Source organism: Tachypleus tridentatus, chromosome 4 (genome assembly GCF_004210375.1).
Source record: "Tachypleus tridentatus isolate NWPU-2018 chromosome 4, ASM421037v1, whole genome shotgun sequence".
In the NCBI taxonomy this organism is placed as follows: domain Eukaryota; kingdom Metazoa; phylum Arthropoda; class Merostomata; order Xiphosura; family Limulidae; genus Tachypleus; species Tachypleus tridentatus.
In genome coordinates this window covers 82979038-82992219 of record NC_134828.1, presented here as the reverse complement: position 1 = coordinate 82992219, position 13182 = coordinate 82979038, and the positions used below count along the sequence as shown (strand labels likewise).

The following is a 13182-nucleotide window of genomic DNA, read 5'->3' as shown; positions in this document are numbered from 1 at the left end:
TAACTAGCACTCATGTAAGGTAGTACACAGTCAGCACTTCTACACTGGTTTAACTATTTTGTCGCCCCCGCTAGTACAGCGGTATGTCTCCGAATTTACAACGCTAAAATCAGGGGTTCGATTCCCCTCGGTGGGCTGAGCAGATAGCCCTTTGTGGCTTTGCTATAAGAAAAACACGAAACACAAACTATTTTGTGATTAGTTATTGTAGCTTCTTTCACAATTAATGTTACTCAAGATGAAATATTACATTCAATAAGTGAGACGGTTAATTTGCGGATATTAAAAATTAGGCACGCCTGGAGCCACTGAAGATCAAAGAATCTGTGGAATTATTGGAACTTACTCTCAAAGAGACGAAATTGTATAACCATTATTATCATTATATCGTCGAGGAGAAACTAACCAGTATTATTATATCGTCGAGGAGAAACTGACTAGCATTGTTATATCGTCGAGGAGAAACTGATTAGTATTATTATATCGTCGAGGAGAAACTGATTAGTATTATTATATCGTCGAGGAGAAACTGATTAGTATTATTATATCGTCGAGGAGAAACTGATTAGTATTATTATATCGTCGAGGAGAAACTAACCAGTATTATTATATCGCCGAGGAGAAACTAACCAGTATTATTACTGTTCGCTTCAAACGGCCAAGTTTCGTCTTGGACCAGAAAGCGATTGCTTGTAGTAAGTTCGAAGACAGGCACTCTTCAGAACAAATACTAGACATAAAAGCGTGTCACCTGAAAGAGATATAGGAAACTTGGATGGAGGAAATAAGATTGAACTACGACATCTCGTTTCTCCGACATTTCACTTATTTATGCAATAAAAATAGCACATATATTTGTTGGCGCAGCTATCTTGTTTATTTCTTGTTGAAAAAGTATCTGATGACAAGATTCATGAGTCTATAAAAGTGACTGATGGTAATATCTAGAAATGCGTGGTAACAAGCTTTCTCAGATCTTGGTCATTTGGTCGGAACGTTGATCCCATATTTCTCTTTTCCTTAGAGAAACTATAGCAAACACTTTTTCCACATTTCGTCTTACTGCAGCTACATTTATGTTTTTCTTCAGTCACAATATATAGTCTCTGAACTAAATACAGTGGGATATCGCTGACAGCAACAAAATTTCAAATACAACTACAGAAAATTCAGAAAGTTGCTTTCCTAAATATAGTGATATACCCCCAAAAGGGCTTGAAAAATTGTCTTGCAATTAGAGATTATAGCTGAAGTCGTCATTTAATAAATATGTTTTTGAATAGATGGCTTTATAGTTGAAAATAAACATATTTCTCAAAGTTTTGGTTGCGAAGAATGCAGAGTCATAAAAAGAGAAACAGACAAAATTGTTCACTTTATAGTAGCATTTGTTGATTTTTTACCGAAAAATAACAATATTTGAAAATAACAAAATTCAAATACTACTTTTAGCATTTTCCACATCTTTACTACCTGAAACCTACAGTTGTTATGCATATTTTCAACTGTGACGTATTTTATTCCAAAATAAATGTTTCAAGAAATTCCAATGTGTCTGGACTAAAGTTATAGTCTTGAATGTTATGATAATCCGCTAATTTGTTCTGGTGGTCTAATATTTACAATTAATGTATTTACTTAGTTTAGCACAAAAAGTTTGTACATGTTTTCTATCCGCTTACAAGAACCATTGATACCCATCGTCGAAAACGTACCCTAAGAGTTAGTTACCCAGGGATTGATGTAAAAAGTTTGGCATTACAATTTGAATTCCCATTTCATCCCTCTGGGCGTTAGTCTCTTCTCTGTGCACTGTACACGTTTATAACTGAAGAACCATTGCACTGATTACCATCAAAACAAGCATATTGCTTTATGTCACCCAGAAAAGCGACAGGAATCGAGGTTTGTATATGACTTATCTTAGCCCCATCCGAGGAGTCCCTAGGCCTTCTTCGAGAGGTAAACGGGTGGGTACATTAAACAGCGATCACTAGCCGAACAAAAATACACATAAATTAGGTAACCAAAAATGTTCACACGCGTTATTAAGCAAAATAAAATATTTTATTGATTTGTTATGTATACGCACATACAGTTTTATCATCAAGAGTTTTCAGTAATCTCTTTTAACAAACTGTTTTTTTGCAGGGAAATAAAATAACTATTGTATTAAGTATATGCTTTCGATTCTGATGTTCATTCACTTCACTATTTTATTAACTTTTCAATTATATTCACTCTGTACAAAAATATTTCACTCAAGCCTTGGATAAGATAACGTTTATTTATGGTATGCTACATAAAGTAAAACTTTACTCGAGATAATCAGTAATCTTATAACCTTGATCTAGGGTGTGTTAAGTAAATAGAAGCTTTAGCCGAGACCTTCATTAAGTTTAGAACCTTGACGTTTTAGTTATAAAACATGGTTGAGTTTAGTGAGAAACGTTTTGACTCAAACCGACTGTAAATTTTATCTTCGTTCCTTAAATCACAATTGTTTCTTTATTTAGTAAACTTTATTAATCACACGTCTATTAGATATGTAACCTAGACCTATAGTTTGAATATTTAATGAAAGACAATGAAAGAACATTATATACATAATGTCTTAGTTTATTGTGTAGCTTTAAGTAATTTCTGGTGCATTATAGTTACTTTGTGCTCAGCTTTTGTTACTTTCTGGTTTTTTATTCTGATACTTGTGGTAATTAGTAAGACCCGCCTGTATTGGCAGACACAGAGCCTCAAAGAGTGCTTAGGATAGCGACAAGTATGCCAAATGGTAGATAATAACCATTTTAAACTGAAATGTCCAACTTCCTTTTTTAGTTAATTTTAAACCAATAAAATTAAAGGACTGTTTTCCAGATGAGTCTTTTATGAAATCTTGATTTCAAGACAGCGAACTCCTTAAATTCAGTACAGGTAGTGTAAATATTAAATATCACTTAAATGTTTAGGTTAAAACATTTATCTCTTATGGAGGAGATTTTCATATTTTTTTGGAGAAGGTTTTACAATAAACCAGGTAATCAAAAGACCTTTCACAATGCAGACTTTCCTTTTTCAGAAATTTTCTTTTGTTTCACTTTTCAAATCAAAATATCACGATGTGCTGTCTCCGTTGTTCCCTCAGCAAGGTATGAAACCGAATTCTTGCATTACAAGCCATTGAGCCTAAAACTGAAACTCAATAATAATTTACAGAATGAATTGAATGTTGATTTCTCAAATAAGATATAGCGAGTTCCGTAGGTTATGTTAATACAATTCTGGAACCTCAGCAAGCAGTTTCATTCCAAATCGCGACGGCTGCCCATGCTATATCTGACAACCGTGCATACCTGACAATAGATCTGCAACATATTCCATTGCAAAATGCTCCATCAAGTCTAGAATGTCAAACCCTCCTCCTATAAGATTTCTATACACTATCCAACCTACAAAAACAACAGTTTCCCAGCGTACATTTCAACATCCCGATCAGACAAATCCACGAACACTGCGTCATACAACTTGACCTGTACGCGTTCGAACGCAATAGTGTAACTAAGTTTTATTTTCCAGCTGTTTATAAGCACTGTGACTAGATCTTTATTTTCAGACGAAGATCCTTCTTGGATATGTTGCTCTCCATTACCTAGAACACGTGAAAGATTCTCTCAACTGAGCTTTGTGTTCATAGATTCTCTCCTATCCGGTTTACACCAGTTTATCATTATCACCTAATATCAAATTTACAATGGCAATATAAGTAAGTATCTCATAATACTGTCTTCATATTATGTAGACTCATTCTAAAATATCCAGGTCACAAAAGGCATGCAGGAAATTATCTCGCGATATCTATAGATTACAACAAAAGTACCAATTATCACATAATTACGTGAAACAGTTACTCCCAGAAGGATATATCCTGCAGCAGTAGTAGTAGTACAGTACATAAGATCAGTTCGTTATTACAACAACAATTTAGTCAGGGTCCTACAATATCTAGATTATAACAGAAGTTTTGCACTACATTAAATTAGTACTCTAAAATATACAGCTAATAATAATAATATTGCTTTACGTGAAATAATATCATATAATTTTCTGTAACAAAAATTTACATGGTAATGCAAGTAGTAACTACAACATTCACGTGAGAAATGTGCTTTTCTGCGGCGTATATTTTAACTACAATCTTCATACTAGTTATTATTTACAATGAAAAAGTAATTAGTGCTATTCTATCTCAGAACGGCTGGTATGGGTATTAAACACTTACTAATAAAGCAGAGAACAACGTTTCAAAATTCCTGGGTCATCTTCAGGTTAACAAAAAGGTTAACTTGACGATGATCTAAAAATTTCGAAACGTTGTTCTCAGTTTTATTAGAAAAAGTACTCATACCAGCTGTTCCAAAATACATTTTTACTTCAAGTGGGTTTCTCGTCATCAAGAATTAGTGCTATTGTAACAAAGTTATTAAAAGAAAACCATTTAAATCATTAGTAACAAATCACTTAAACAATATAAATCTTGTTTGATAATAATTGTATTTATGTGCTAATAAATAAATCTGATGATTTTTTTTAAAAGTTCTTTGATATTACATTAGTCAGAATTAGTTTGTTGATAATAAACATAACTGAATTTACAGCCCTCTTCATTCAACAAGCCACTACACTTACATTGCACAAATCCAAGACTGATCGTAGTCAAACCCTCCACCTTCACTTATATAGGTTCCTTGGATCGTCCTGGTCAGCATGTGCACTGTAGAGGAAAATATATTCAGTACCACTCGAGATATTTTAAACGTATTACTTTAGAAACATTAACAAATGTAAATATAAGACTGTTTAACAAATGTTAGAGTTATGAATTTAAGTTTGTTTGTTAACTAAGAATAAAAATTGTATAAATGAGCTATATGCACTGTATCGATCATGGGAGAATCGAGCCACAAGTTTTAGCGTTAAAAGGCTTCGATTTTACCCGCTGAATGATCGAGGAACACATGTAATAAGCTTTGCATAGATTAGATAAAAGAAAACATTAATATTATGAAACATACGTAGTAACAAAAAAATCACAAAAAATAGTTTGAAAAGAACTATAACATTTAAGACGTTATTCGACTATATCGAAAATAATTGTTTTCCTTTTCATTCGCCCGGATTTTGTTTAACAACATGCATATACAAATTAATAATACGCACACCTTATAACAGATACAAAACTCATAAATTAAACCGCAAAATAACATGATCACATTTCTCAGCAGGCTACTGCAGATTTATCGATTTTCAGATAACTGTTAGGCAAGACCGAAGCGAACCACCAATGGACTATTTATATAGTCTAGCGAGTCATCATTGTTCAGTAACGATGTCTTGCGGGCGTGCACTGTAGGATGTACCAAGCCTGAAGATGCAGCGTCGTTAAAAATAAACAAATGATTAATTTCAGTCATATAAGACAGAAGTTTTTATGCTTAACTAGCAGAGCACTACATTTAGTAATGATGTATGAATTACATAACATTACAATAAAACTGATTACTATTCACATCACATCATTCTTCACTCCCCCTATACGAGTTGAAATGCTACATTACACATTTCTTACATGTAATCAATAGGTATTTAACATACCAACCTGTCGATATGATATTTTGTCTAAATCAATTGTTAGAAGTGATATGAAAATTGAAAGCATATAAAGGATTTTTAAAAGTAAACAGGTGATTAATATTCCACTCCTGTTGCCATAGTATTGTGTTTTTATCTATCTGTACTGTTAGATATAATACGAGATTTGGAAAATAATATTGTATGAACTGAATGAGCGTTTACTTAGCATTGTTTTAGCATTTTGTTACACATTTCTCGTGTTTGTAAGTATGACTGTGTTTTAGCAGTCCATTTTATCACTTCTGCTACCCCTTTTGGAGAACACCCCTTCCTTGAAACTGACAGGAAAGATCCATCATGACCCTAGGTGGAGACAAGAAAGCTAATTTAGGTTTCTTTCCATGTTTTCAGTAATGATCTCTGGAGTTGACTAAATGTGTTTTACCACCAGTTCAGCTAGAAATGCAAGTATCGTCCTTATCATTAATTCTTGAATATAATCGAAGTTAAACATCATGATTGTAATAAAAATAAAATATTCCTGATGTGAAACATGTCTTCCCTATGTAGTTGTCTGTTAATAATTAATACGCTTTCACAAACTAATGATAAACATGTCACAGGCCTAATTCACAAATAAAGCTTAACTTACTTTTTGAAAGATATTTTTAATGTTAGATAGCTCACCTAGATAGAGCATTGGCCTTTCTAGTCATACTTTCTAGATAAAAGTCTCGGTCCCAGAGTTTATTTTTGCTTTTCGAGTTTTACTTTGCAATAATGTTTATTAGGAAGCTTATTTTTATTGATTTCTGATATCAAATGATTCAGTAATAAAAACATATGTATAAATGAGCTTAATTAAACTTCTGATTTCTATGGTTTGGTTGGATGGTGATAAATAAACTTAATAATTGCGTGACTACAAAAATATAAATTGTATGAAATTTTAAATTCACAGTTAAATACCTTATGAATGAAAGGAAACTAGAGCGGCTTATATATGTGACCAATTTAGTTGAACATAGAAACGAGCCTGCTAGCCAAATGTACTGGAATTTCTTTTCACTCATCGGCTGTTTACGTTACAATAATGTTTAAGAAGTTCATTGTCATTCATTAATGCCATGCATTAGTAAGTGAATAGTTAGAATGTTACATACATATATATTTTTATGATAACTAAACGGCAAACAAAAAATACGCTTCATGTAAACCAAAATAAGAGCTTGTTAATATACACCAGAAGACGACTTGATAGATCTTTGCTCACTTGAGAAACATTTCGGAATGAATTTAGTGTGTTTTATTTTCGAGGGGGGGGTCATTTTTAATCATTAAGAATTAATCTCAAATTGGTTATTGAGGTTTTATTGTAAGTGAAATGTATTTTCCCAGAAAAGCTCTAAAAATATTGAGAATTGATGTTTCTGATTAACTTATCATTAATTTCAACGTTATTCTGCGAAATAAAATTAAAACTAGACAGGTGAAAAGTCCATATGTATTCTATGGTTATCATACTCAGGTAAAATCCAAGGTAAAAGGATTGCATCTAATCTCCTTAAAAATGTCACTCCCAGTGGTTCAGTCTGGAGACTTATATCCATAAAATTCTGGTTTTAAATACACATTATGAACAAAGAACATGCAGTCCATTGTGTAGCTTTGTACTGAACTACAAAGACACAAACAGACTCCTTACAAATAAGAAGAAAAAAGGACATTTATGAAAAGACTTGTCTTAGATAGAAATATTTTTTTAAGAAAATTGGATTTGTTTTAAACATTTTTAGAAACAATCATTCACGCTGAAATGTTTTGTCAAATGGTCTAATTAGGAAGAAAATATGTGAATAATGTAAATTAACTACTGCTTAAAATGAGTTATAAAATGTATTATAAAAACATGTATTATTATATGTAAACTCATTAGCTTCAGTTTTAATTCAGTTTCATCTACGTTTTCGACAAACGCTTTATTTTAATAATTTTATTAAGGCAGTACTTCCTAATCTTTAGATTGCATTTCTTTCCTCTTGAGAGTGATTCCCTTTCATAATCTAATGATTAGGGAGTCGAATCACGAGCTGACGACAGTGGGAACGAATCCTGACGCAGAACTTATTCGTCATTTTAGCCATTAGAAGTTCTAAAATAACGGTCGTTCCTACTACGTGTTAGTAAAGGGTGGGCGAAGAACAGGCGTTGTGTGGTGTTGACTAGCTGCCATCCATCTAGTCTATCTCTTGAATATTAAGGACGTCAATCACTTTTGTGCGAAAAACAATATTCATTTAAACGAACCTTTTAAAAGTCGCAAAGACTTAAAATAATAATATTAATGTAGTATGCTGTACTAGGAGGAGAGTCGCTAGTGTGAAGGCTGGCATAAAAGGTAGTCGTAATAAGTAGTATTGTGAAAAATAATGTAGTATGGTGTACTAGGTGGAGACTCGCTAGTGTGAAGATTGTAATAAAAGGTAATAAGTAATATTGTGAAAAATAATGTGGTATGGTGTACTAGGTGGAGAGTCGCTAGTGTGAGGACTAGCATAAAAGATAATCGTAATAAGTAATATTGTGAAAAATATGTATTATGGTGTACTAGGTGAAGAGTTGTTAGTGTGAAGATTGACATAAAAGTAATATTGTGAAAAATAATGTGGTATGGTATACTAGGTGGAAGTCGCTAGTGTGAAGACTGGCATAAAAGGTAGTCGTAATTAGTAATATTGCGGAAAATCCTTTACTATAACATTAATATAAAACTGAATTACGATTTTATGCATTTGATCTCGCTTGATAAGCCCGAGGTGCTCGTGCTTTTAACATAAAAGAAAGATGATTCATAAAAGACGTAATTTAAATATTATTGATAGGAATACGTATCAATGTTTTACCTCTAGTTGGTAATTAAAATACCTGTTTAATATTATCTTTTAATTTACGCTGCGTATTTCAGTTTTTTTATACTCGTATCAATTTTAAGTGGCTAATGTACCAAGTTTAACACAATTTCTTGTTTTTGGTACTTTTTTTTTTTATATATTTTATTCTGCATAAGAAGATAAGCCGTTACGTTACGTTACGTTATTAAATGTGTATATATTAAAATATCCAATTTTGCTTTTCATGAAACATTACTTAAAGTACTTGTATGAGAAAGATTGAAACGATGTTACTTCTCTTCCTCTAAGTATCTTTATCATCAGATAGCCATATTGTAAATCTTATATACTTTCTTATGATGATAATCGTTTTGCTAACGACTTCCACTAAATGGGCCCGGACTCTTACTTCACATGCCAAATTTCATGGCAATCTATTTAGTAATACTTGAGATATGACATTTCCAATTTTGATTATTTCTTTTTTTCTTTTTGGCCCAGCATGGCTAGGTGGTTAAGGCACAATAATCGTAATCCGAGGGTCGCGGGTTCGAATACAATAATAATAATTTAATACTATAACTAATAGGTTAAGAGAGCTAACTAAATGCTTAAAATATGTATATTTTCTTTTTTTACAGATTACCTTATAATAAAGCTTAACAATAAATTGTATTTCATTCATATTTTCTTCACTGAATTATTATAATAATAATAAATTAGCTATTTGCATGAATTAAGATATGAAATCATAAGATGAAAATATACATGTTATAAATGTTTTGTCGAGACTTAAGATGGGCAATACAATAATGGAGTTCCTACATTAACTTATCAAAACTTAATAGGGGCGCACATCTAAGGGCTCGTCTAGGGCGCCAAATACCCTTGCGTCGTCCCTGACACTCAGATCATGAAGGTATTCAGATTGTGGATTCGAAATTTGTAAAATGAGGACTTTTTATTTTACTTATTGCATTGTAAAACATCCAGAAAGATGCTTGCAACGAGTCGCACCCCGAGCCATAGAAAGTTAACAAGGTAAGTGACAAGAATCATTCACGAGCTGCAGGAAACAGTATAGGACATAATCAAAAATAAATATGATATTTTTGCTTGTACTCAAATTACGTCCTCGGTATGGCCAGATGGGTTAAGGGGTTCGATTCGTAATCTGAGGGTCGCGGGTTTGAATCCCCGTCGCACCAAATATGTTCACCCTTTCAGCCGTGTGGGCGTTATAATGTGACAATCAATCCCACTATTCGTTGATAAAAGAGTAGCTAAAGAGTTGACGGAGGGTAGTGATGACTAGCTGCCTTCCCTCTAGTCTTACACTGCTAAATTAGTCCTGGTGTAATTTTGCGTGAAATTCAAACCAAACCAAGTCAAATTATTTACTCTAGAATATTAGAGTAAACACTACGATTGACGGATTGATTATTCGCAGCATATCGAACTATATCAATGAATAAATAACGAAATAAAATGTTATCACAACAGAAAACTAGATAATGTAATATTGTTATTGCTTTTATAAGTTTGCTTGTCTGCAATCAAAGGTAATAGCATGGCATATAGTTTCATTAATTACTCTATGTAGCTTAGAGGGTGTGTTATTCTACATTTTATATGCTTTATCGTATTATGAAGTTTTTGAAGCTCTTAGAGTAACTTCAAATAACAAATTAATGAGTTGTAAAAGAAGGGAACTATTTTATCAGGTATAGGTCCTGAAACTTCTCAGGAACGAAGGTTAAAATGTTTCAGGTAAAAATGTTTATCATCCACAACTGATCATCCTGGAAATAAAGGTTAAGAGAAATTTGATGTTATGAAAATGAAAACATTTGGATGTCCTTCAACTATTGAGGTTCCTGGAATTCAAAGTTAACATGTTGGATTAGGTGCTTTAAAACAAAATTAAGACACATGGTGTTGGCGTCTACCATTTAGGTTCTGGATTGTAATCACAGTTACTAATTATTTTCGTATTTAGAAGCTGGAGCATTTTGCGATGGTTCATCAAGCCAAATACGATTTAATTAAATGATAGTGATTCCAAAATGTTATGCACTGCGTTCTATGACCCACTTTCTGAAATAACCTTATTAATGTACTCTTATTAAAAGCACACATTGCGTTAGATAAGGATATAACTTTCAAAAACCATCATTAATGTTATGGTCACCCTTGGTTATGTTTTAATATGATAAATCATAACATTTATTTTCTCAAATGGTTTATTAAAGTAACATTTTAACTGCAAGTTATGGAATTTAAAACCAAATGATTGTTCTGTTTTACACTTTTTATAGTGACTTACAGAACTTCAGCAACATATCTCAATTAATATAGGTTAAAGTATGAAGATATTCTCATGCATAGACAGAGAAAAATGTTTGAATTTCGTGCAACGCTACACGAGGGGTTACTTTTTTACTTACGAATAGTGGGATTGATCGTACATTACAACGCCCCCTCAGCTAAAGGCTGAGCATGTTTATTGTGACGGAGATTCAAACCTTCAACGCCCTGATTACGAATCGGACGCCCTAACCACCTGGCCGCCGCCTTGTGATGTAATATCACCCCAACTACCAACCAATGGAACATATATTTTAACGTAACGCACAGAAAAGGTTGATGTATCACAGCTGATTGATAGATTGATATAAAGGGAAATTCAATTAAGACTGATTTGTATTGTCGCCTTTAATCTGAGGAACTTTGATATTCAAAAGTAATTTTTGTCATAAACCTGCGAGAAAGTAAGTTTAGTGGAAATGCAACTAAACAGTTTTTGTTTTTTTAAATATGGGTCCAATCTGCATGAGAAGTGTGCAGCCATTTTACTCTATTACTTTTATATGCTTTATTGTATTATAAAGTTTTTGAAGCTCTTAGAGTGACTTCAAATAACCAGTTAAAGAGTTGGAAGAGAAGGAAACTATTTTATTAGTTACCAAAATATTTTTGATAAAGGGTTAATGTGTAAGAAACTTTAGCTTGAAATATTTTGATGGACATGGTGATTATAAGGAAAACTTCATATTTAACATGATTCTACGCAAAAACTAATTTTGAAGGAACTGACTTTCACTAGAAGCACATTGAAAATCATAGATTTAACTCAAGGAAGTTGGGATATGGTAGAGGGTGTTTAAAAATCACTTTGTTTTCCTGAATTTTTTCTTTCTTTCTTTTAAGATTACGAGATTGGTAGTTTAGGTAAAATGAGTGTCAGTGTTCAGGTATTGCAATGTTTAATGAACAGTATCTATATTTAGCTTTAGTGACAGCTTGTGTACCATTCTGTACGACGTCCAAACTTTTGAATGTGCCCCTGAAATATTGCTTTTCTACGATAGGTATGTATATATATATAACCACAATCTACATTAGAGAGAATGTAATGTTAGAGAGAATGAGGGGTGACGTATACAGCGAAGGTTGAATTCCCGATTTTTAAACCTATGTTATAATTATCTTAAAGACCAGTGTACTAAATATATAACGTTTTCACGATCTTTGAAACTGTACGACACTTTTCCATAAGATAACACTAGCTAATAAATATTGTATAAAGTACCTTATTACATCTTTTGTAAGCTCGTTTCAAATGTTAATAAACGTAAGTGATATCTTAGTCCCCAGGTCATAGAGGTATGGGTCCTGTCATACAACCCATCCTCTGTGTGATGAACAAATAAACAGTTGCAATAATTTTATTGATACTTGATTTGGTCACAATATTTTGATACTGTTTTGGGGCGAATTATCAAATATAATAAAATTCCCAGATTATTATTATTTTAATAAATTAAGTAAACATATCGTTAATCCATTTTTATTTTATAAATAAATAACTGTGAAATATATTTCTACAGCTTGAAACCATTTATTTCTTTAGTTATTTTCTCTACAATTATGTCCGTGCAATTGAAACAAAAACCGTTTTGCCAGTCTTGAAGTGGCGCTCTTTATTTATCCGTACTGGTTTAAACACAGAAGTAAAAAAAACGTTATGTTCAAAGGCAAAATATTAGCTCCAACAGTTGCAGGGGAAAAATAATAACATCTCACATAGTGGTTGAATTGAATGGACAGAATGTGTTATTCTTATAATTTCCGAAAAACTGTTCGATGATTTCAATCGTTCGTTAGACTGACAATATAATATACGTAAAACAAGTCGTGCTCGCGCGTGTTTTTCTTATAGCAAAGCCACATCGGCCTATAGCTGAGCCCACCGAGGGGAATCGAACCTCTACTTTTAGCATTGTAAATCCGAAGACTTACTGCTGTCCCAACGAGGGACGAAACAAATCGTACTCTTAATAGATGGTTTGAGACTAGAAATTATAAATTCCCCAGTTTCCCTTTACTTTGTGTTAACCTTGACACGTAAGTCAGGAAAAGCAACAACAGCGCTAATATATTTATTAACCAATTTTAATGCTTAAAATTAATATTAGTGTTAGTGGACAGTTAGTCAGGACTGGTAATAATTTTAAGAGATAGACCAAAAACGTTATTTGAACCACTTTTTGAAGCTTTACACCTGCTGATGTGTGTGGAATGTTTTCATCTTTAACACATTTTCCCTATCTAGGAACTTATAGTTTTGTTGTGTCTAACAAGTTAAACTTCAATTACCAGC

General features: G+C 32.6%; 1 protein-coding gene across 1 annotated transcript in view; it reads right to left on the bottom strand.

Moving 5' to 3' along the window:
* The window catches only part of LOC143249573 (solute carrier family 4 member 11-like), a 208653-nt gene that overhangs the window by 61093 nt on the left and 134378 nt on the right, over positions 1–13182 (bottom strand). The window contains 1 exon segment of the mRNA XM_076499674.1: positions 4684–4768. Within this exon segment, the coding sequence (XP_076355789.1) occupies positions 4684–4768 (85 nt within the window).